This window comes from Telopea speciosissima, chromosome 9 (assembly GCF_018873765.1).
Source record: "Telopea speciosissima isolate NSW1024214 ecotype Mountain lineage chromosome 9, Tspe_v1, whole genome shotgun sequence".
Classification (NCBI taxonomy): Eukaryota; Viridiplantae; Streptophyta; class Magnoliopsida; order Proteales; family Proteaceae; genus Telopea; species Telopea speciosissima.
In genome coordinates, this window is record NC_057924.1 from 46,786,065 (window position 1) to 46,811,667 (window position 25,603).

Sequence of the window (25,603 nt, forward strand, 5' to 3'; positions counted from 1 at the left end):
TGCCCATCGAAACTTGGGGAAACCTGGCTCAAAACCAGTATAGATACTTAAGTATGCCAGTAACCAGGCCAGAAACCAGTATAAATATTTCAGTAAATGTTTTGTATTTCATTTACTTAAGATATTATTCATAAATAAGCAAATACGTACCCCCCCTATTTGAATCCAATAAAAATAGTTAAAAAATCATATTCCAAAAGGAAAAAATGTCAACCCCCACGTTCAATAACAAAAACTGAATTTTCGACGGTACGTGCAATTTTCAACTTTCTAATGCTGGGGTTTTTCTCAAATCTAAAAATTTCATAAATCTTAATATGATAAAACGTTGCTAAAACCCAAAAGTACGGTAAAATATTCATTTGTTTCATTCAGAGCGATTTTGACAGCATTTGTGCACACTAAATTAAGTTTAACCGGTACATAACTCCTTCAATATAAACCAGATTTAAGCAATCTTGGACTTGTTAGAAAGCTATCAAAACAAAACTTTCTAAAAATACCACAAGTATTATTTTTAGTGTTCTCTATGTCAAACTAACGTATAGATTGGATTTAAAATGTAAAAAATAGGCAGCACAACAAAAATCAGGGCAAAAACACAACTTCTGGGCCTAGAGACTAGGGTAACGCGCCAAGTTGTTGACAATGTGCCAGGTAGGTAGATGCCCCCATCGGCATCAAACTGAGTACATGGCATCTGATGGGAGTACCTCACCACATTCACTCAGGGTTTTGATACCTTTCCACCTCCACCCCGAGTTGCTACTATTGGATGGACGCAACATGAGGTTATGGGGGCTATCAATGCTCTAGTCAGCACCATCCATGAGTAGACTTCAGCCTTTGGCAATGACCGTGTTACCCACTGCCCTCGGGAGACTGATACAACGAGGGTTATAGAGCAATTTAAACGATTAGGACCATTTATCTTTAGAGGGGTAGGAGCTGAGCCACTTCAAGCAACCACTTGGATGCAAGAGGTGGAGAAGATAGTTGAGATTCTAGGTTTTATAGACGCTCAAAGAATTGTGAGTGCTACATTCTTGTTGCAAGGAGAGGTTTTAGATGCTCATTTAAAGGTGAAGTTCTAGGGGTTTTAAGAGGATCCATGGTTATAATGCAGGGGCAGATGATTTGAAATTTGTTTTAACTTGCAGGGAATGTCTAAACAGGTGGAGCTACTATTGGAACTCAGGCAAAAGGTACAAGTGGAGGGCAGAGATTACAGGTGGTTCAGGCGATGAATAAATGCAAGTCTGGAAAGAAGCGGGTCTTTTTTGCTTTAGATTTGATGGGTGGCAATGATCTCTCTAAGTGGGTGCATCAATAGGAAAGGTGGAGCCACTACACATCGTGCGACAGCTATGAGCTATACGAGACACCTCGAGTGGGGGTGTGAGCTATGTCGGTTGGATATGGCAGATAGGAAAGGATACCCCTGACGGAGGTGTGGGTCATGCCGGTTGGGTATGATGAATAAGCAGAGAAAATAGCAGAGTCTGCAAAAGCGATAACAACACTGATCTTCTTTAGGGTGGCTCGTAGAATCCAAGCCAAGGAGGAGATTGTTGGGTTGGGTATGTCTTGTATTCTACGGGATCCACATAATTACTATTAGGTATGTACTTGTAATGGGGTGGATTTTGGGTCCATTACATGTACATTGCTAGAATTGTAATTTTGTGGGGATTAGGGTTTTTGGTTTCCCAATATATTGTTTCTTTGTAGAAAATCCTAATCACAAGTAATGAAGAGCACTTTGTGAGTTGGAGAGTGGCGTAGAGAGTTTTTCAGAAAATAATAAAAAAAATTTAGTTCTCTCAGGTGGAGATGTAGGCAATTTTGCCAAAACACAATAAATTCTTTGAACTGGGTGATTTATTGCTTGGGTTCTTCCTCATGGTTGCGCATTCATCCCCAACAGAGTCTTCCCCCATTTTCTTTGACTTATAAAGTTTAATGTTTCATTGAATGTCCTTATTCTAGGTTTTTGGACCAAGATGTTGGCGACAGCGGAAGTTATACAGTACTAAATACATAACAAAAATTGTAGAAATAGGATCACAATGAACACATGTGATAACGAATCAATCACTCAGATAAGTAGGTTACCTAGAACACACTAATGATATGTTCCCCCAAAGGATTGCAACACAAGAGTATGATTACCAAAGTTTCACTCAAACTCCAATGACAGAAACCCAAGCTTAAGGAAGAAAATGACTCTCTTTTTCTCTCTCAAGAACTCTCTCTCAATTACTAAGAATAATTGTGTGCAACATCTAGGGTTTGAACTAAGTCTCCCTTTTAATAGAAAAAATCATAATTAGAAGATTACAAATCAATGATCAAGATTATATCATGTGGTGTGATCCTAAAAGATAGCCCTTTAAGTTATCCATATTTGCATAAAAGAAAATTTCTATAATTTAAGTTTTTCTTAATTGCACAAAAGGATATCCCTACAAAAAGCATAATCTGAAAATCCCCTATGGTAGAAAATTCGATTACACTTTCTCTCACACTATCAACATCCATAATGCACCCTCACAAGTATGGAAAACAAATGTTTAGCCAAAATTGCAAGTGCATTCTACAATTCCTTGAGTATTAGGACCAACGATCAACCAAAATTATTTGAACCTTCTTTCAAATAGTAATATCTAATATTATCGAGGCCCCGGATTTTGATCGATCATTGTCCAATAACTCACATACTTGGATGTTCACCCTATCAGGGTGTGAAATCTTGCTAAAAAACACCCTCATTCCGGCATATAAATCATATCCAGTGCGTAGTCTTGTTGATAGACATCAACCATTGGATCACTACAATTTCATGAAATATAAACGCAATAGTAAGTGCCTTTCAGCTATGGGAAAAAAGTAACTACCAGGAATTCCCCATGTGAATACAATGGCAGTAATACCAAATCGAGAATTCCAATAGATCAATGTTCAACACAATCAAGTGCCCACATTTATATTTTCATACTAATCTCCTGGGGAATATATAATGTGGCTAGGAGTGAAATAAAACTGGGCTGGGTCGAGTTTTTTAAAACCTTAGCCCAACCTTGAGTTCTCCTAGCTCAAGCCAAGCCCAACCCTGCCCTAGGCTGGGTTGAGATATCTCAGCCCAAGCCCAACCCTATCGGGCTCAGCCCAGCCTAGCCCAGCCCTAATTGAACCTGATCGGGCCGGGTTGGCCCTGATTGACCTGGATTTTTGCTAGGGCCTGGTTGGCCCTAATTGATCAGTCTCATGTGATTGGGTATTTGTTTGTTTCATACTCCAAATTTTGTTTTTTGATAGAAAGAAAATTCATTGAATCTAGGAGTCAGTACAAATAATGGTTTCTGCCTCACACAGACAGAGAAGCTAAGGAGAGGTGAGAGGCCAAACATTCGGGGACTCAACCGGAAGGGCCAACCTGGCCAAGGAATCAGCCACATAATTGGCAAATCTTGGAACATAAGAAAAAGAACAATCATCAAAAGATTTTTGTAAATGAACAAATCATGAAAAATACTATCAATAGCAATATCCGAATCCGAAGAGGAGAGCTGGTCGATTAAAGTCATTTTAAATTGGAGCAGTCTGATTCCACCATAACCTTACTGAAGCCATCCCTAATAGCAAGCAGAAGCCCAGAGCGAATGGCTATAGCTTCGCCTATAAAAGCAGAATCGCAATGAACACCAAAGGAATAAGGCAAGAGGGGAAAGCCAGAGTGATCACGAATGATAGACTTTTCTTTGGATTAAAAAACTTAGTCAAATCTTAAAATTTTAAATACTTTTGTTCAATAGATAATTAGTCTTTTATTTATTTTTGATAAACCAATAGCTAATTAGATGCTAAACAAAAATTACAAAATGTAATCAATAAATTGTAAAGCATAACCTAACAGAGATCGGGCCGAGTTGGGCTTAGCCCGAGGCCTTAACCCTGGCCCAACCCGACCCTGACCCCGGGCTTGAAAATTTCAACTCTAACCCACCCTGAAGGTTGAAAAATCCAGCCTAGGCCTTATTCGGGTTCAGGGCAGGCTAAGGCGGGCTCGAGCCAATAGGGCCAAACTTAAACCCCTAAATGTGGCAATCCTGGAACAGAGTGCCCAAATCTGTCCATAGTTGTGAACTCGTAATGGTAAAAGTGGGTATTAATATGAAAATGAAAATATATTAATTAATTCAATCAAATTAAATTGAATTTGATGGATACATACATCAAATGTAAATAATCCAACACGAGATCCTCCGAAAGTGCCGGTCTTTCTCTAGAAGCATATTTACTTTGGAGCAAGACTTGGTTTGGGTGAAGTCCTCATTTAGTGTGGCAAGTCATGTTGTGACCTTGTAAGCGAACTTGGATTTTTTGCCGCAATTTATCATGTTGGGTATGAGATAAACTTGAAAAGATGGATAGTGTAGAATGCATCAACAAATCATAGAACTCTATTTCGTTGGAAATGTGGTGGAAGCTAGGTTGTGTCTTCAATGCAGTCCTAATAGTAGTCTTTTATACTTCCAAAAACATGCATTTTGTTGAATATATTGGGAATTTTTTTCCTATGCAGTTCCCTAACCAGTGCAATTCCCTAGTGCCTCTCACAAGAGGAGGGTGGACCCCACCCGGGCAGAGTGTTCCGTCAGATGCCCCGGGTGGGTCCCACCCCCCTCTTGTGAGAGGAACTAGGGAACTGCACCGGTCAGGGAACCGTAGACGATAACGATTCATATATTGGCCTTTTCAATCTCCAAAAAATCAATGTTGTTAATAGAATTTTTATCGTATGCGGTTCCCTAGTGCCTCTCACAAGAGGAGGGTGGACCCCACTTGGGCAGAATGTTCGGTCAGGTGCCCCAGGTGGGTCCCACCCCCCTCTTGTGAGAGGCACTAGGGAACCGCACCGGTCAGGAACCGTAGATGATAACGATTCGTTGTTAATAATAATAAAAAAAAGAAAAAAGAACGTTGCTTGGTCATGCGCCTCTACATTTAGACACAAGGTTAGTGAAATGACTCCCCTACCCCCATGTTGTATTCTTGTATGCGTTCTCATTGGCCTCGTGTTGACACAGCGGCCACACGACCAAGCAACCTTCTCTGTCCAAAAAAATAATAATAATAAATTACTAATAATTAACAAGTTTCTTCAACCAAGTTTAGGATTGGTGTAGAATTACCACCTTTATCACGTGGTGGGACCAAGGTTCAAAATCCAGGTATCAGACTCGGGATCGGTCATGGCCGATATCGATCCAAATAGGTCAAACTCGACTTGAATCAGTAAAAATGATCAAAATCCCAGTTTTTCTGGATTGGTAAAAAATTTAAAAATTGGTACCGATTGGTAAATATTTAAATAAAAAAGAAAAGGTCAAAAAAAACCTAAAATATATATCGGTCAAAAAACCCAAAAAAAAAGTATTAGATCAGATTGGTTAATCCAACCGAGTTGACTGATCTAAAAATACATTGACGGATCGGTCATGGCCGATACTGATCCGCTTTGACTGATATCAGCTTATTCGATCCGAGATTACGAACCATGACTTGGGACCGTGGGAGCGCATGGGCTGGCTACGAGAAATAATTTATTTTTTGGGTAAGTAAGCAAGAGAGTCCATGGTAGATACTTTTGAGTTTTGACACTTTTGTGGGCTAAAATTGAGGTGAACGGTAAAAAATTCAAATTTCAAAACCCAACGCTGTCTGTAGTCTGTACTCTACACTCTAAACCATTTCTACCCAAAAAAAAAAAAATCTAAACCATAGCGGCAGATGAGAGTAGATCACTAATGAATGTTTTCCCGAACGAAATCAGCGGCATTTCAAAGGATACTTTCATTTCCTTCCGATCATCGTTTTAATTTTACACATTGACTGCTTTCTTTATCAATGGAAGATCATCAATGGCAAGACCCGCTTCTCCTCACTGACGTTTCTTGGCAGGAACAGAATTCGCACTGTAAGATATCTGGGGCTTTCTCTACGGACTTTATTTGGGTAGACGTAGTTCTCATGATTTCTCATCTGGGTTCTTTGGTTGTCTGGTTCTACTTTACTTGACAGACGTTTCTTGGCAAGAGCGGAGCTTTGACACTGTAGAAATGGCTGATCCTAATGATTCTCATCCTAACACTATTGATGGTAATGTATTTGGATTTAGTCTTAGCTACAATCTGTTTTTTTTTTTTCCTATTATTTTGGATCGATTTGGCCCGAATGAACATCTCCTGAAACCCCTCTCTACAATGGGATAAAATGATAGATTTGATCTTTAGGTTAACTAAAAGTTTTGATTATGGGAAAGAGAGAGCACATTTGGTGGATTTTTCTTGGCGAAAATAGAGCAAGAAATCTATTACGATGGAAAATTCCGGGGAAATTTTGGTAAAGAAAGTAAAGGATTTGAATCCTACGCTACTCCCTGCTTCCCAAGTCCTGAATTTGATGTTCTGTCTAGGTTTGTGGAGGTTTGTTTAATTATGATCATGTTTCCAGGTCGCTCCTTGTTGGGTTTTTCACTTACAACCCCGGATTTGGTCATATGTGCTAGTTCACCTGATATCACTTGCATTGGATACGAAGACACCCCAGAATATCTAAAGAACAGAAACCAAAGAAACGGGTTAGCATCCACAGAGATATCTCTAGGGGAAGGCATCACAGGTTTAGAAGCTGAAAAGAACCCTGAATCCCCAACAAAGAAGATTTCAGCTTTGTTCCCAGAGGTGCAGACTTCTAATGGGGTCATGATTCCTGAGGCTTCCATCGAGCTGCTGATGAAGTCAACCACCCACGACATGTGTCCAAGGAATTCCCTTCCTGTGCTAAGCATAAATGCAGGAGATATTGCTGTAACTTCTGAGGGGGTTGATTTCCTAGAGGACATGCTTTTCACTGGTGGAAATGTTTTCAGAACAGATGCAATAATTGAAGATGACAACGAATGTCTAGCCCTGTACCAAAGTGCTCGAGTTGGCAATTTCTCTTATAATGTTCAGAATTTTGAGCCGGGAACTTACTTTGTTGATTTGCATCTAGCGGAGATTATATTCACAGATGGCCCTCTAGGGATGAGGGTCTTCAATGTCTTTATACAGGAGGAGAAGGTGAGAATCCATTATTTTATCTTTTAATATTTCATGCTTGATCATGCTGCACAAAAACAAATTATTCATGAAGAGTAAACTCTCTTGCAGGTAGTTTCTGGAATAGACATTTATGCTGAAGTGGGTTCAAATAAAGCTCTGGTTTTACGTGATTTAAAGGCTTTTGTCCACAGTAAAGAGGGCTTATCCATCAGATTTGAAGGAGTAACAGGAACTCCCATCGTGTGCGGAATTTCAATAAGGAAAGATTGTTTGGCAGGTCAGTTGGATGTCCTAGAACTGGTTTCGATATTTGAAATTCTAGAGTGAGCAGAAAATAGTATTTCACTTCAGACCATTATCTGATATTCAACCAACAGCTTGTTTTTTAGGCTCAGGGAGTGCGAAAATTGTCGAAGACAAAGAATCATCTCAAACAGGAGATCATAAAGAACTTGAAGTAATTCCTGATTTAAGAATTTAATTAAATGCCATTAACAATATTCTTTTCTTGAACGACAATCTTATAAATCCTGCTTTTTCTTATATCACACTCTACAGGGCTGCTATGACTTTAACTCTAATATATATGGAGAGGTTTGGGAGCTACGAAGAAAATTTGAGTTGCAGTATAAAGAATTAACAGAAACCAAAAAAGCCTTGGAAGATAATAAAAGGGAGAATGAACTGAAAAGCAAAGAATGCCAAGAAGCTTGGACGTCTCTTTCTGAGCTCCAGAATGAGCTCATGCGCAAGTCCATGCATGTCGGGTCATTAGGTATTAGAATTTTCATGACATTTTCCTTCAGTTGTTTTCAAAACAACATCTTGACAGTTCTCTTTTCATAGCTTTTGCCATTGAGGGACAAGTGAAGGAGAAAAGTCGATTGTTCTCATCCCTTAGAGACTTGACCAGAAGATTCAAGGTATTGGAATCCTAACTAGAGTCTCCTTTCTCTGGATCAAAAAGCAGTTTTAAACTGGTCTGGAAAACTGAGCAGATACTGAAAATGGAGTATATCAAGCTATCAGAAGAAGCATCAGAATATAAGAAGTGCCTTGCAGATATGGCCCAGATGACCCATACCATTCAGTCCACAAGTAAATCAATATGCTTATTGCATCATATCTCTCAATCTCAATTCCTTCTAATTAGTTCTTGAGTTTATGTACGTTTTCCTTCCTTTTGAAAAGTGAATCAGTATGTAGACATGGAAAAAGAGTCCAAGGACATCAAGCTTAAATTCATTGAAGGTGCAAAGGAACGGAAAGAGCTTTATAACAAAGTCCTGGAGCTGAAAGGTCGGAAAAATGGTTGATAAGACCGCAGAATTTGACAAGGGAACATGAAGGACTATTGACATTGTTGCCGTTTTTCTTTTTGCAGGGAACATAAGAGTTTTTTGCAGATGTAGGCCTCTGAACAATGTAGAAATTGCTGGAGGAGCTGCAATGGCAATTGATTTAGACTCTGCCAAAGATGGAGAGCTTACAGTCAAAGGGAATGGAGCATCCAAGAAGTTTTTCAAGTTTGACTCTGTCTTTACACCACAAGCAAACCAGGGTAATAAATTGATCAAAGAAATTTCTTAGCTTAGAGGGTATATATGATGTATCCACTAGGCCGATGGATTCTCTTTACTCTTGATAAATTTGAATGCCCATGTAGGAAATCTCATTGCATTTGCTCCATATACTACTATGTTATTAGTTCACTTATCAATTACCTCAGATGTGTTTCTCATTTTTATTCGCTTATTTATGTTTATCTGATTGCCCTAAACTTGCATTTCTTTGTGATGTTAAATAGCTGACGTGTTTGAGGGCACAGCCCCCTTGGCAACATCAGTTTTAGATGGATACAATGTCTGTATATTTGCATATGGACAGACAGGAAGTGGTAAGACATTCACAATGGAGGGGACAGAAGAAGCACGGGGAGTCAACTACAGGACCCTTGAGGAGCTATTTCACATAATCAAGGATCGAAAGGGACTTTTCCATTATGAAATTTCTGTGTCTGTCTTAGAAGTCTATAATGAGCAGATTCGAGATTTGTTGGTGCCAGGGTCTCAGTCAGGTGTCACACCAAAGAAGTAATTTGAAAAATCTATCTGTTGTTCCAGAGATAAATTCTTTAGATATATGAAAACTTAACTAGAATATGGGGGTTTTGTGGACTAATAACAGCTCTTTTTTCTGCTTGTATACTACTGTTGTAGGCTTGAGATAAGGCAAGTTGCAGAAGGAATTCATCATGTTCCAGGACTTGTTGAAGCCCATGTAAACAACATGAATGAGGTCTGGGAAGTTCTACAGATGGGAAGCAGCGCTAGAGCTGTTGGATCAACTAATGTGAATGAACACAGTAGCCGATCCCACTGGTTCGTCTTCCTCTTTTTTGTCATAACAATATTGTGAAACTCAGCCCTTGCGACTAAGGCACTCAAAACTGTTTTGTTGCCAAACATAGATATAATTATGAGATGGTGGACCAAGTGGGAAAAAAAAACAGAATCTTGTCAAAACAACGTAGTATTTGATTGACAGCTATAACAAGACCACTTGCTGATGCAGCCAGCCAATCTTAATCCTAGAGTAGGAATCAACAATTCAGTTGGCTGCAACACAAGCCCAGGTCTGAGGAGATTTATTATTGAATCAAAGATGGGAAGCTTGCTATTTTTTATATTCCAGCAGCCTGCAATGGGGAAAGAAAGAATAAAGAAGAGAAGAGATAGGAGGGCTGTTTCAAACTGTGAACAATACCCATGAACAGAACCGTAACTAGTCATTTAGAAGAGAGAGAGAGAGAGAAAGAGGTATGGGAGAAGAGTTCACAGCTCACACATTTTCGTAAATAAAATTGTATTAAACTGTCTAATCTGATAGGGGATTACATCCTTATCTAAAAAACTCCAAAGTAGTGTTTGAGTAAACTTTAAACAAATTTTAAGCAAATTAAATGACCAGTAAGCAATCTAATGGACTTAAACACTAACACTGACTAGTCTAACATTAATTAGGCTCAAAATAGAACTGTACCTAGCTAATAAGTATCATAATGTAAATCTCACACTTAAGATACTCATCTTGTGTACCCCCTATTGACTTAAAATTTGGGCCTTATAATTGGTCCATTACAATAAAAACATCTAAAACAAAAGCCCACAACCAAGTATTAGCGAAATAAAACCAATTTTTGGAATGGGCCTGCATTACTTGCAAAGACAATCCTTCCCTCTCCCACCCCTGCCCAAATTAAAGAAAAATATATTTATTCCTTTACCCAAATTGTTGCCTTTCTATTTACAAATTTCTCCATTCCTTCTTAGTTCACTAGTCAATATGCATATAGGGTAATGTTCCCAAAACTAGCAGTTAACATTACATTTGCAAGTGTGACTGATATGGACTATATGTATGTAGACATCATTTTGCACATCCGAATGTCCTTCAATGGTTTAGTTGTGCAACTGTTACTCACTAGGGGATAGTAAGAGAAGAAGAAAAAGAATTAGGAGGTGGAAGAGCAAATACATCCACCTCTTTGAACCAGATGGTTAGACTAATATATATCTGTGGTTTTGAAACAGAAAAATGCTCTTGTTATTTACTGTTTTTCGTTCAATCTGTGGTGGAACCATTTAATGCATGAGACTGATAAGTGCAGTGATCCCCTTACAGTATTCATTGTGTGATGGTGAAGGGAGAAAACCTGATAAACGGTGAATGCACAAGAAGCAAATTATGGCTTGTTGACCTAGCTGGAAGTGAGAGAATAGCCAAGACAGATGTTCAAGGAGAGCGCCTAAAGGAAACACAAAACATTAACAGATCTCTGTCTGCACTTGGTGATGTTATATTTGCTCTTGCAACCAAAAGCCCTCATATTCCATTCAGGTTCTGGAAATATCTTTTGGTCTAGATGGGAATTCTTTGTGTTGGAATTGCTTTATTGATCACTCACTGTTGACATTTCAATTTGTCCTTCAAAACTTTGTGTAGGAATTCCAAGCTCACGCACTTGCTTCAAGATTCTCTAGGTACTTTATCTATTATATCTTACAAGGCTTTGAGAAGAGGGTGGGAAACTGGGAAGAATTGCCTTTACATCCTCAGTTTCTTAGACAAAATAAACCAGGGTGAATTTTGACTTGTCATCTAGTTAATGCACCAAGGATATTTCTCTTTTCATTAAAAACTTGATTACATGATTGTCGTCATAAAAACTCATTGCATCCCTGTGGACAGTCAATTAAAATTTATGATAGAGAAAGCCCACGGTTTGGATAGTGATGTTCCTTTGATCTGGCTGATTATACCTAGTGCACTTTTACAAACAGGAGGAAATCCCCCCTAAAAATATATATATATTGCCATTACTTTTCCTTTTATTCTTCCTAGCTAGAAGAAAACCATAATAGAACCATCTCAAGAACGTCTAATTTTTAAGATTATAACTACAGGTGGAGATTCAAAGGCATTGATGTTTGTACAGATCAGTCCAAATGAGAATGACCTGAGTGAGACTTTATGCTCACTGAACTTTGCAAGCAGAGTAAGAGGAATAGAGCTTGGTCCAGCCAAGAAGCAATTAGACAGCATTGAGCTTGTGAAATACAAACAGATGGTATAAATATCTGGTTGAAGTTTGAAACTTTTTTATAAGGATTCACTATAGGTTGCGTATTGGTCAATACTTTTTGATTCATTTGTTCCTGTTCTGAACAAGTTCTTTTCCATTTTTAAGGTTGAGAAGGCCAAGCATGATATAAAGAGCAAAGAAGTCTTAATGAAGAAAATGGAGGAGACAATTCAGAGTCTAGACTTGAAGGTGAAGGGAAGAGATCTCAATAATAAAAACCTACAAGACAAGGTATGACCAGAGCTCTTCTTACAAGCTGTCCAATTCGAGAAAAAACAAATGGAAGTCCCAATTTTAAGTGTGATTCTAATTTCAATTGTAATTTGCTAAGCGGTTTGAATATTGTTTTACATTTTGATAACTAGAAAATTTGTCATACCTTTACTTGGCTACTGTAAGAGTATCTGCATCCTTTGCTTCAAAATCTTAAATTTCTCGAAGGATTTACATTAAAGTAACGGGAAATGTTTCCTATATGTTGGATAGGAATGCATGTTCTCGTGCGCACTCCGACGGCTGAAGTGCTGGCCGTGTTTCATACACGATCATGTATGAAAATCATTCCCTTAAAATAAACTTTCAAACTGCTAAATTATCTTTCATTCCACCACCAAAACTGGACTTCTGTTCTCTTACCTTTCACACATGGTTTATTAAATCACTTTGATGATGCTAATTTACCCTTGTGAGCAACTATGATTCTGAAAGTTTGGAATTTGATTATTCATTACACCTGGTCTTCTTAGTACCTGATATCTAGAGTGTAGACCAGTGATTCTGTGAAGCTCATATGCCATGCCATTTTTTCTACAGGTGAAAGAGTTGGAATCACAACTTCTTATAGAAAGAAAACTAGCAAGACAACAAGTGGACACAAAAATAGCAGAGCAGCAGCAGTTGCAACAGCTAGAAGAGCAACAACCTGCAGTTATGAAGCCTCTACTGGCAACACCAGTGTTTGAAAACCAGAAGATTGCCAATGAACCAGTTAGTTCACTGAGTAAAGATGTCATGAATCTCCCCAGACCACTCTCAGTTAACAATATCTCCAAACTTGTAACTGCTCCTCCTCCAACTGAAACCATTCTCAGGTACAGCAATCCCACTGAGAAAGAAAACAGACCCAAGATGTCTGAACAACCACCACTACCACCACCCCAAAGGACTGGTAGAGCTTCCATCTGTACTATTATACGCAGGATTCCAATGGTACCAGCTCCTAGACGTAATTCTCTAATCCCATTACATTCCACACCAAGCATGACCACATTGCCATCACCAATGGTACCAGCTCCTTTGCCACTTGCCCAAGCTGACCCCATCAAAGAAGATCCAGAAGAAAGTGAAGGTAGCTTGCCAGACCAAACACTACAAACTCTGGAGGGACAGAAAAGTGGGGTTACTAAGAAGGTGAACAGCATATTGAGAAGAAGCCTTCAAAAGAAGATTTACATTAAATCACCATTGCAGCAGCGAAGGATGGGAGTAAATAGAGGGATAGAGAAAGTGCGTGTATCGATTGGAGGTACAAGGAGGTTAGCACAGAGAGTACTGATCAGCAATGCCACCATGGCAGGTAAAGAAGTACAGCAAAGGCAGAACCAACGGGAAAAGGAGAGGGGTTGGGTTGTTGGCAGTGTTGGAACGAGGTGAAGGGGGTGGGCAGAGGGGCATGTTCCCCCTGCAATCTATTTTCAAATTTGGGTACAAGTGGCCTGATTTTCCTAAATCATCCTCTACTTAGTTTTCTACACTGCCACATTGTTGATGTAAATTCTATATTGTAATTAGTTCTTTTCATTTCCTCCCCCCTCCCATACAAAGGGTGAATTCCTCCCCGATTTTATAGAGTGATTCATCTTTTGCTTTCCAATTTTACCTTAAACATCTTAACACTTTTAAGAGGACACACACACAGAGTAACAGTGTCAGTTGCACCCATGATGAATGGTTTTGTCAGAAAAAAGAAATCTAGGGCAAACTTGCAGTGTTATGGAAGAAGAGAATATTATGTGATAGCTGGTAGTACATGGAGATTAGGGAAGGTAAGATCCTAGTGTGTGTGTGAGAGAGAGAGAGAGAGGGGAGTTAATTTCCTAATTTGATTTGATTAAGAAAAAAAAAACCTAAACTTAATAAATTTCTTAGAGATTGAATCTCAAACAGGCTTCTCTCTCATCTTCTTAAGTTTTATCCGTGTTTACCATTTACATTTTTCTATTTTGATTTCTCAAGTGGGGTAAAAATTTTATGCTTAGTTGGATTTACCTAGAGAAGGGAACCTTTTTCAAGGAAAAGAATAACAAATCAAAAAAAATCTACAATTAAATGAAAAAGTTCCTTCTTACAAGAGAAAGGGGAGAGGAAGAGATACTTAGGGACGAAGAGCCAATAGGGGGAAGAGAAGAGAGAATTTGGTGGAGATTGTTTAGTAAATCTTTCTTTTTTAGAGTTTTGATATAGTACAAAAAACAATTAGGAAAATGCAACAGCCACCTGAATCTCCTTAATGAGCACCTACATTTGTGGCAGTTTTGATGAAACTGAAATTTTGTGAATGAGCTTGCCCCGCCTGCTCCTTTCCTGGTAATAGTTTCAATTCTTTGGTACGCACCTATGTAGTAAGTCAAACCCCCCTATAGTACGATGTCATTTTGGTCCATGGTTCGATGATGCAAAACACGGGAAAACGCCTTACTTTATAGGGGTGCTCCTGTGGTGCCAGGGGGTTGAGTTTGTGTTCAGTTGACAAATGAACATAAGCCACATTTCATACCAATCCAAGTTAAACAGGTGACAACAAATGCGAATGAAAAATCTGGGACAACCAAGAAGGTGCATAAGACCATACACATAAGGGTTTGACATCAAATGGGAGTTTAAATGATTGAATTTGATGTTGAAATTGACGCATGAATGCTGTTATGTTACTCTTCCATGTGCCCGTTAAGGAGATTCCTTCTCACTTTTCTCATAAGAAAAAGCATTTGAACCTTTTCTCTTTCAAAAAACAACTTTGCCACCCTCATATTTTCGGCAGCAGTTTGGGCTTTCCTAGACATGAATCTCCGAAGCTTCAACTTTTAGATCGGCCATTGGGTGGAAATGTAGAAAAAAATTCAGGAGGTTCTTCAATGTTCGATATTTTCACTCGCTTCAGTTCTACCAAAAATGTACCAATAACAGGTCCAACGGCCTCAAATTTCCTTCAGAGAACCAATGTTCCAGAATAAACTACGTCCAGCAACATGTTTGCTAGGTGCCAAAGAATGGACAGAAATGATTATTTGATTAATGATTAGGAAGTTTAAATACGAAGGAAGGAATTGAGGAGTTGCTCAAAGAACCCAACTCAGTAATTTGAAATTATTAGCACTAAAAAATTAACTTGGAACTTAAGGTGGCTTTAAATAACCAAAAATAGTAATATATTTCTCTAAGAAACTTGACATGTAAAAATGAAAAACCATACATTGATTGAACCATCATCTTACTATTGACAATTCAAGCTCATGACTCTCATACAAAATTGGTTTCTCAGTGATATCACAACCACTGGTACAGAAACTCACTGATATAACCTTTTTCATCGTAGTGTGAGTAATTGCTTAATGATACAGTCTCTGTCTTTTCCCCATAACTTACGAATCTTCCATCATTATATCTTGTTCTTTGTTTGTAACACAGTTCCCCATCTGTGGTTTTTGAAAAGCTGAGACAGAGAAAGAGAAACAATTAGTTAAAATATCTTGGCATGATATTAATACACCAAAGAGAGACTGGGAGAGCAGTTGATCCTATACGTGATGTAGGCACACATAAAGGTACAAAGATAACCCAGGCAAAGCCACCAAAAATTGCAGAGTTTTAGAAGAATTCAATGTATATCAGAAACTCCAAAATCTCTATAAACTTGTACATGCTACACACAAAAGAAACAGTGGAAAGAGGAGGGGGGGGGGGGTAAGGCTCTGTTCTAAATATAATTGCTTTGAGCCTCAAAACACAATAGATATGCCTCTCAGACTGGTCATGGCCATGCAGCCAGCATAGAAAACACACTCCATATAACAAAAGATACTTTCCGTGTTTGTCATGAACCATATAATGTGGTGAGCCCATAAATACTGTAGATACTTTCTTCCCCATTTGATGAATGTAGTTCTTATGTTTATAGTACAAGATTATTGTAGTCAAATGGATTTTCCTTATTTTGTGATGATACCTTGAATATAGATGGCACTTTTACAGGAACCCTGCGCCCTGTGGAGGTGGTAGGGTGTTTCAGGATTCAAGCCGTCCACTGTGGTGTTGGCATTAAATTCGAACTTGGAGTTATCTTGACAGGTTTCAAAGTGATTTTAGAAATTTTGGCAAGTTCTTTAGAATCAACAAGTGTGTGTTTGACATGTTTTTCGTCAGGTTAATTCTGTGGCTAATGCTCTCGCAAATTATTCAAGTGATAAGGAGTCTTCTTTTTTTCAGATTATGTTTCTCTTCCTTCTATTCTGCAGTTACTTGTTTTCAGTCTCCAGGTAAATTGAGAAAAAATAATTAATTGTGCTGGGTTGAGTGGCAGTCGAGTGTTCCATTGTATTTGGGTCTGTGTAAGGCAGTATGCCCCCCCTCCCCCTTAGTTTGATTATTTATTTTGGATTATTAATAAAATTTTCGAATGGCTTCCTGGGGTTCTGGAGTTCTGCGCAAAAATAAATAAAAGTAAATAGAAATGTAGCTCCTGTTATAAATCTTTGGAAAAAAAAAATTTGTGGATGGCCCGCTTGCATTTCTTTATGTGGACGGCACACCTAGTTGTGCCCTGTGTAAAGATGATGAGGAAACTTTTGACTGAAGGATATCTAGAGAAATGGTCTAAAGTGGCCACATGTCAAATTTCAGACTCTAATTCAATCATTTACCCTTCCATGTTATGGCGTACCCTCCCATGTATGTCCATGCACCCCCCTTGTGGTCCATGAACACTCCTGGTAATCCTAAATTTTTCAATCTTTATTTTGCCATATGGAAAATTCTACTTGGGATGAAACTTGACAAGTGAGCAAGTGATCTTCAGGTCTACCTGTCCACAAAATTTCAGCAACATCTGAGTTCCACGTGGCACAAATAGGCGTACCTGACCCCACATATCGTTATGTGGACAGGGATGTCTATGGATCCTCAGTCCATTTTTTTTTAACAGAAATTTCTCATGTCTTTAATCTTTCTTACTAGTAAATATTTTTACATGGTTGGTCCCATCATTCCCATGGGTTTGATTTATTAAGGAATTAAGTGCTATGCATCATTCTTTGCAACTTTTGTCAAACCTCTAAAGGTCCAAAAAATCATAAATAATCAATAATGAAAAGTATGGAAAGGAGGGCACTATTTCTCCACATGCATTTTGCTTCCATACTTGCCGCAGACAAACTATTTTGACCCCCCATGAATTCACATCAGAGTATTCTCATGTGAAACTGAATGCAGTTCTATCTAACGCACAAACAAAAAGTAAAGGGTGTGGAAATACCACTTCTCCTCCTACATATAACTACTTCCTCCAACACTGAACAAAATTTACACTTCTGACGACTGGTATGTTTTTACAAGAATTTTTCTATCAGCCTAGATTTAACAAGTTATCTAATTTATATTAACTACACTCAAGATGCTTAGGGGATAACACAATGTTATCAAGGCTTTCGGCTAAAAGGAGAGAGACAGACAGACAGACAGAGGGAACAAGTATAATGACTCACATTTAATAGAGGATCCAGCCAGACAAGTCAGCCTTGATTTTGTGTTAGCCTCCACCAGTGGATTTGGCTTCTCCCTCTTGGCCATGCGGACATCCCAGACCCGTATGACCCCATCAGACGATGCAGATGCTACTAGATAGGGGTCATCAACATCAACATCGTCACCACCATCATTCCTAGTCAAAACAACAACACCTTTCACACGAGATGAATGAGCACCCTCAATGTAGAATGCAACTTTGCCGCTTTTTGTATCCCATGCAGTGACACTGCGGTCCTCTCCTCCAGCAAATAAGAGGCCGTTCTGTAACAATCATAAAGATATAAAAAATGATGAGGGGTGGGAAGAAAAGGATTGAATCTGAAGAAATAAAAATACTAATCGCAGGCATCAATATAAACTTTTCAACCACATGACAAGATCTTGTGCCTTCACCAAAATGTAAGCAGTTTGAATCAACTGAGCTTCACAGGTATCGATTGCTTCTTTATATCAATAGACCACTACTTATTTTCCTTCCCTCATTTTTTGTAGGTATATTAGTATCTATTATAAGCACATATTAATTTGAGACGTGCAGAGGAGCATAATCCCATGAGACAGCTTAGAAATAAGTCAGAACCATATTGGTAAACATTCAATGAACAACAGATGCTAACAGCTAGCATAGAAAGTTAACAGGAAGCATTAGTACCCACAAGTTGATTCAGGAAATCTTTACCAAGTAAAAACGCCATCTACTTAGGAACACTAAAAAAGTTAACTAATTGGATTTAAAAAAGAAAGGGGGAAAGAAAACCAATACCGAACGAAGTCCAAACAATAAGAAACCATATTAATAGAAAAAAATCAAGAAGGGGCTTCTTAGATCTAGGGCTACAACCTAAAGGAGTACATGGTCCTGGGCATGGTTCAAGGAATTGGGATCAGGAACGATCTTTTTAGGGCTTTTTGGCCAATTCTTCCTGATTCTTCCGGATTCAGATCAGAATCAGCAGCGACCGATTCTGTCACCAATTCCAATTATTCAAACCTTAGTCCTGACCTTCCAATTACCCATCTAGTTGTATATGTTTCAGTTACTCACAACCAGAACTACTCCATCAAAAAGAATGCAAACACCAAAAATAAGGCCATTTCCAATCATGTAGTCCCCAGCCTCCACTTATCTGTAACTCCGATTCTGCTCTACTTACTTTTGTCAAAGTGGTACATACCCAAAAGGACTGTATGTACCTTATATAGAATTCTGTAATAAAATTGTTATGTATTAAAAACAGAAATGAAAGAATCAAAATGATCAAAAGATATTTAACACACTGATCAAAACTATTTTGGGATTCAAATCAAATAAATAAGTACACAGCTGGGACCTCTGAAAGATTTGATTCTCCAGTTAATCTCTCATACAAAGCCACTGACAGTGGGTACAAAAACTTAACATGTGAAAAGTCACAAGGGCCTCAGAAACCATTCTAAATGTCTGGGTTCCAGGGTACCTGGTATCTCAGAACATAGAAGCAAAAGGAGGGGAGAGGGGAGGAGGGAAAGAGAATATATTATTGTTTGCAAGGTTTCGACTGCGCTCTTAATTTGGTATGGTACTTCATGATTATAGACCAAGTTGACATAAAGTCTTCATAAACAAACACATCACAAGATTTCTTAACATTCTTAAGATCTTTTGAGGAATCCGTTTCTTAACAATAAATCAATGCATAACAGATTTACAAGAAAAAAAGTCTCAAATGAAGAGATCTAATTTTAACTGTCTAGTAAAGAATCTGTTAAGGTTATTAGGACTTCTAAGGATGTGAAGAAAGACTACATGCAAATCCAACAAAGTCTTGAGTAATCCATAAAATACCTATTTAGACCAACTGCCTGTGTCATAGACTCATAGTAGTATCACTTGTCCTTTTAATTACGCATTTCCACGTTGAAGAGTATCTTATGCAACTTAGGGTTACAAACCCTGATTTGGGTTGCTATGAGCCCACCAAAGTGATGAAAATCCAAATACAAAGGAGCAATGGCAATTGCATAATCATTCAGAACAGTTCAATGCCCCTTTTAGATATAGGAACAGGGACCAAAAGGGAAATAAATTGAAAGAATGGACTAAACTGGAATTTAAAACTACAATGGATAAAATTAAGAACAAATTTTGCAAGAAAGGACACTTCTGAAATATTAAACAAAAACAGGACTAATTATATCAGAATTTTGGAAGGAGGTCCTTTTGGGTAATAGCAGAAGAATATGTTCTAGTTTGAGAATAAGAACAATCTGCTTTATCTCTATGATGAAATAGAACTCAAAATTAAAAGGAAATAGAACTCAAAATTAAAAGGAAATAGAACAGTCTAGGGCTCAGTTAGGAGAAAATCTGTAACTCTTAAACCAGAGCTTGGCTGAAGCTGAAACTCCAGTCGAGTAGGGTTCCTGGTGGGTCCCAACTATGACTGAAATCTCATGGAAACATACCCAAAATATGTTGGTGTGACAGGCCTGCAATAGGCTACGGCAAGAACAGTGCATGGTATAAGTTGGATATAAATCTAAAACTGTAGATAAGGTTTAATGCTAGTAACCAGAAGGGACTAGTATTCAGTGATAGTCTGTGAAGTTTGAAGACAAACAAAGAAGGGTTTATGAAGTCACAAGGAAAACTTGCAGGCTGGAAATGTCACATCGACTAAGCGATCCAAGGTGTTGGAGGGGGCCTGGACGTCAAAGAGACATCAAGAAGGCAACTAGACGACACCTAGGCGCCCAAGATGTGTCTCAATGCCTAGGTGTCGCCTTGACAACTATGCTGGAAACAAGACCAAAAACAGGGAACCCGCAGAGATGGATTTTTAGTTGGGAATCCTGGTCCTGTTGGCTGCAAGCCTGCAATAGATCACAGCAACATAATGACAGGGAAGAGAGGATCTGATTCAACAGAATTAAGAAGAGGAAGGAGGCCAGTCGACCAACAGGCAACAGTTAAGCCACAGCAGCGGCTAGAAAACAATTTTTATTCAAATCTGCTCCAATCGATGGGTACAGCTTGTTTATAAAGAAACTCAAAGACCAAGTCCAACTCGTAATCTGAAAACAGGATTTGAAATTGACTCAACTTCCTGCAGCTATGATAGCTTTCAACAGGAATAAAATAATAAAATGAAATTACAAAAATAACCTAATAATTAAATAAACCCCTAACTATCTGATGCAGCTCCAAGAAGGAAGCAGAAGAAGAAGAAGAAGAAACCCTGAACTTAGGGTTTGAATAGGGAGCCGTAGGTTAGGATTTATAATTTCCCATACTTAGTTATTTTTCTGTTTTTTAGATTGAACCAGTTTAGAATTGGTTGCATCCAATTGGTTCAATGGGTCTAATTTAAGTGAAGTGTTCCTATTGGTTAATAGGTTCTTATATCCTATTGGATAATATGGAATCATTTTTAAATTAGTTGTTTTTAAGTTAGAACTTTTATTTTAACTTAGTAGGGGTAGTTAGGACATTTTATTATTTTAATTTAGTAATTAGAATGTGATTGGGTCCCTTCCACGATTTAAGTGAGAAGAGACTTTAAGTTGTATTAGGAATTGGCCATTGGCCTTTATTATAAAATAAGAGATCGTGGGAGGCTCACCCACACAGATTTGAATTTAAAAAAATACAGAATTTCGTGGCTGTTTGCTGCTGCTCCTTGCTCTTCAAGAGTGTGTGCATCCTTGTGGGTTTATCAAGGGGGAAGGGTGGGTGGAATCCTGCGACTACTTACGCTGTGACGGCTGGGAGGTTCTCTTGGTGAAGGTGATCCTATTCTTCAAAGTCAGGTTTACTGCCGTGGATATCTGCTGTAAGTCTAACTTTAAATTCTGTTTCTATTCATTCTTCTTCCCCCCTAGTCGATACTCTTTTATTTCTATTTGTATTCCTTAAACCCTAGCTAGTCTTAATTCTGTCCAGGCCTGTTCCCTCATCAGATTACCATCAAAATCAAACTACAGCCCCCTTCTTATATCCCCTCCACTCGATCCAGCTTTGAGCCCCATCCCTCCATCATAACCCTAAGTCCTGCCATCTCCACAAAACCCTAAAAAAAACCCTAATCTCTGTAAAACCTGATTCAGCCATCAGAAATTCCCCATATTGCAGCCGAACCTTCCCCCTAGTCCCTCTAACACTCGACCTCAACCCCAGCCCCTGAATCCTACTTTCAACCTTAGTTTTTGTTGTTTTCCCTAATTTTAAAACCCGAAACCCTAACCCTAATTTCTGCAGGAACTTAAAACTGATTCAAATTCAGATATTTTTACATCATAATGACCCCCTAGACCTGCAGATTAAAACCTTATAAACCCCATTCCCAAATTCCCATCCTAAACCCTATTTTTGCACTAAAACAGCCCCTAATCAGCCCCAAACAGCAGGCTTGACCAGAACTTGATTCCACTTGGCTCCTAGTAGGATTATCTCCTATTCTAGGACTACATTACTATCCCTAATGAACCAAAAGCCTGGTTTAGACCTGGTTCTTCTTGGTCTAGGTCCCAGATTGGGTCAAGCCAGTCCAGCCAGGGAAGTGCAACTGCATCAGTAGCTCTTTATCTTTGCACAAGCCAAGGAAGTAACTTTATCTTCAGAGACTCTAATGTCTCCACTAGCGTACCTCATCCCCCAACCCAAAAAAAAAAGAGGAGGAAAAAAAGGGCCTTCAAAAAAAAATATACACAGCTCCTGCAGAACTGATAGCAATGCAAGCTTCAATTGTTTTTGTAAGCATTGTGAAGAGTACCTAGTCATGCAAAGAGGCTCAGATAAATGTCTAATATGAATGATGAAAGATGGTTCACAATCCATCAGAAAAAGTATGTCTTCACATTCCATAAGAAGGATGAAGAGATGGTACACAATCCAAACCTTTAACCCTTCCCATTTGCTATGTGGAAAGGTAATACTTGCAACCTGAATGAATTATCAGTTTGAAAAATTCATTTTAAAGGTTCCACAAACAATAACTGCTATACTGTAACCTATTTATAAAACATTCAGATGAAACCCTCCAGAAAACCTGAAAAAAGAAACACTAATCATTTGCCAAGAGTTCACAAGCATGGGTGGAACTCCCTTGCTGTCAAAATCTCATTCCTATACATTTCAATAGTAAACTACTACTACCTCCACCTCACTTTCTCCCACCACATCCACCAAACAGGCAATCAAGAAATAACTTAGATGAAAAACAGACTACATGCTAAAGAAATAACTCATTCATTAGCACATACTATTTGGATTAGGAAGACCTTCAACTAAGATTATCATATAATGCAAGCACAAATAACTACAGACAAGTCTGGGATAGCTTGAGAATAATTTTTTCATTAGGCCTACTCATACGCATGTAGCTATACACCAAGAACTGACTATCCTCACAATCTTAATTCTATGTCTTCTCTCCCGGTTCATTTCAACTGCATAACCTTAATTCTCTATGCCTTCTTTCTGTACATTTCAACTGAATAACACTCACCATCCTCTAAAACCATTCTATGGTGCAGTAGCCAAAAATAATAAAAATTAAAGCTATCAATCATATAAGAATTTTAATCCTTGAAATAGAACTAACCGTGCCGGGCGCAAAGGAAAGAACCCTCTTTTGATTCTCCATCTCGAAAATCAACTTCGCATCCCCAGATTCATGGACCGAGATCTTCTCGTCCATCACCATAAAGAACTTATCACCTTCACCATCAAACCTGATTATCGTTGCCTCCTTACCCAACTTACAGTGAAAGCTCCTCTTCCCTCTCACCAAATTCAACATGGCCAAACTAGAATCTCTCCCAACAGACAACGCTAATCTCCCTGAAGGATGTATAGTGAGATCATTAACCCCTCTCTTATGAGGCGACAGAGTCTTGAGATGAACAAAAGGGTCGGCGTCATAGATACACACGGTGCCGTCTTCTGAACCACTTAGCAGATTACGAGGGAAGGAGAGAGAAGGAGAGGGTGTGTAGAAGGAGAGAGCAGTAATAGCGCCTTTATGGTCCATTAGGGTTCCGACCTCGGAGGAGGTGGAAAGATCGTAGATTTTGATGGCGTCGTCAGCTCCGCCGGAGACGGCAACGGGGCCGGCGACCGCGACACATTTGATGGTGGAAAGGTGGGATGGGTAGGAGAAGAGGGGTTTCAGAGTTGGAGAGTCTTGGGTTTTGAGTTTGTATCCCCATATGAATTTCTCGTATGAGCCTGCGACCAGAGTCATGGCGTCTCTCTCTCTCTCTCTCTCCTCTCGCTGAACTGCAACTCTGTAACAGTAGCGGAAGAGCAAGCGAGAAAGGGAAACCTAACTTTTTCGCTTATTATGTATCCGGGATATATTAAATGACAAAAATGCCCCTATAATATGGCGGGGAATGGTAGATTCATGAATTAGGGAAATATTTCGTTTGGGTTCGCGGTTCAAATCTTTTATGAGGTTGTGGTTCAGACGTTCACTAAAGGTGGGGTGGGGCTAAGGGGTCAATCGGGCGGTTCGGGTTTTTTGGTTTCGGTGTGAGTTTTAGGAAAATCGAACCAATAAGGACTTTTGGGATTCAACTTGGTTTTCAGTTTTGGTTTGGACTCAGGTTCGATTCGGTTTGTCCTATCAGTTTTAATTCGGATCGTTTTGATTTAAAAACTAGGTATAGACTATTTTGCATAGGGATTAGGTAGTGTTTTTCGGGTTCGACGATCGGATTCGGTCCTATCGATCGGGCCAATCGGTGGTCTGTCGGTTTAGCCCAAATTGAGCTGAAACTAAATGGTGCCCTAACCCGCAAAACGAACCTAAACCGATAAGGCCTCGTTCGATTTGGATCGGGCTCAATCGGGTTTGACCGGTTCATTTTAGGTTTTGGCACCAAGTTTGAACCCTTGTATGAGTGCATAATCCGTGAGAAATTAGGGGGCAAGTTTGGACTTGTCAGCCCACCTTGATCCCGAACAGGGCTTGATTTGATATACCTTGGCCCTGAGTTAGACTCGAGGCAGGCCAAGGTGAGGCCTTGGGACCAACCTGACCTTGTCTTCTTCTTCTACCAGGCTTGGGCCAGCCTTTGCATCTCCCTTCTCCCTCCCCATGGTCAGGGCCAATCAAGGTCAGTCTGGCCCAACCCTAAGGGCAGGTCAGGATTAGATTTTCCAGGCCCTAAGTTAGGGACGGGTCAAGCCTAGACCTAGTTAAGGGGACTCAGGGTTGGGTTGGGGTTTAAAAAACCGGTCCAACCCAACCATGTTCCAACTCTATGAGAAACCATAGAGCATTCAGAAATTTTCTCCCAATAAGAAGAAGGGAGAGGGTTCCCTCCGATGCCCATGTACAGTTTTGGGCATTGGAGGGATGAGTACTATGGGAAACCCTGATAATATGGGGGTATGTAGGAATTTCAAAGAGGGTGCTACAGTAAAATGGGTGGAGGCATGCAAAAGTAAAAGTGATGAAATAGGCAAAGCCAATTGACAAATAAAGGTAAAACGTAAGTGACACAAATATTCGATGTGACATGGACGAAAATAAATGTTAATAAATCTTTGTTGGTAAGGAGATTATACTAACAAGTAGTACATTAGCAATCACAGTTATAAATTGGCCCAAGGAAAGGTATTGCATGATGTAAGGAGGGAAAGCCTAAAAACAAACGGACATTGATGTCTTTTTTTTTGTTTTTTAATTGAAAACAAATTTATTCAGAAAGATGTGAACGCCTCATGGATAAAGGACTATAGTGGTCATGTATCCACGAATCGAAAATGGGCCAGACTGTCCTACACGTTACAAACATGGGCCTCCTTGCCAGAGAGTTGGCTAGGCTGTTAAACTCCCTTGGAACGAACAAGAAATTACATGATTCAAAGAGAGAATTTAAATATAAAATGTCCTCAATAAATCGCCATCCCCACGGAGGGTCTGACTTGTGAGAATGACGAATTAACGGATCCACTCGTTTTCTTCCTTCCCACCCTTAGTCCAATGGAAATCCCCCTCCCCCCTTTTTTTCTTTTTAGGAAGAATCGCAACAAAAAAGAGGTATTCTAGAATTGACA

General features: G+C 39.1%; 2 protein-coding genes across 4 annotated transcripts; one reads left to right on the forward strand and one right to left on the reverse strand.

Annotated features, from left to right (window-relative positions):
- The first annotated feature begins 5,876 nt into the window (after positions 1–5,876).
- Positions 5,877–13,689, forward strand: LOC122640002 (kinesin-like protein KIN-14Q). 3 transcript variants are annotated; one of them, XM_043833076.1, is made up of 17 exons: positions 5,877–5,980; positions 6,085–6,162; positions 6,517–7,127; positions 7,218–7,386; positions 7,487–7,566; positions 7,668–7,884; positions 7,956–8,032; positions 8,108–8,207; positions 8,301–8,408; positions 8,494–8,670; positions 8,917–9,202; positions 9,329–9,490; positions 10,794–11,009; positions 11,115–11,152; positions 11,576–11,739; positions 11,860–11,985; positions 12,568–13,689. In XM_043833076.1, the coding sequence occupies exons 1-17, from the start codon at positions 5,911–5,913 to the stop codon at positions 13,405–13,407; spliced, it is 3,519 nt and encodes a 1,172-aa protein (XP_043689011.1). In that variant the 5' UTR covers positions 5,877–5,910; the 3' UTR covers positions 13,408–13,689. The 3 variants fall into 3 exon arrangements, with proteins under 3 accessions (XP_043689011.1, XP_043689012.1, XP_043689013.1); XM_043833077.1 differs by having other exon boundaries at positions 7,499–7,566; XM_043833078.1 differs by having other exon boundaries at positions 7,505–7,566.
- A 1,517-nt stretch (positions 13,690–15,206) lies between these two features.
- LOC122640004 (p21-activated protein kinase-interacting protein 1-like) lies at positions 15,207–23,856 on the reverse strand. Its single transcript, XM_043833079.1, has 3 exons — positions 23,139–23,856; positions 17,514–17,817; positions 15,207–15,466 (listed from the first exon to the last, which is right to left on the reverse strand). Exons 1-3 carry the CDS (start codon positions 23,778–23,780, stop codon positions 15,396–15,398), a joined length of 1,017 nt encoding a protein of 338 aa, XP_043689014.1. The 5' UTR covers positions 23,781–23,856; the 3' UTR covers positions 15,207–15,395.
- Positions 23,857–25,603: the final 1,747 nt, after the last annotated feature.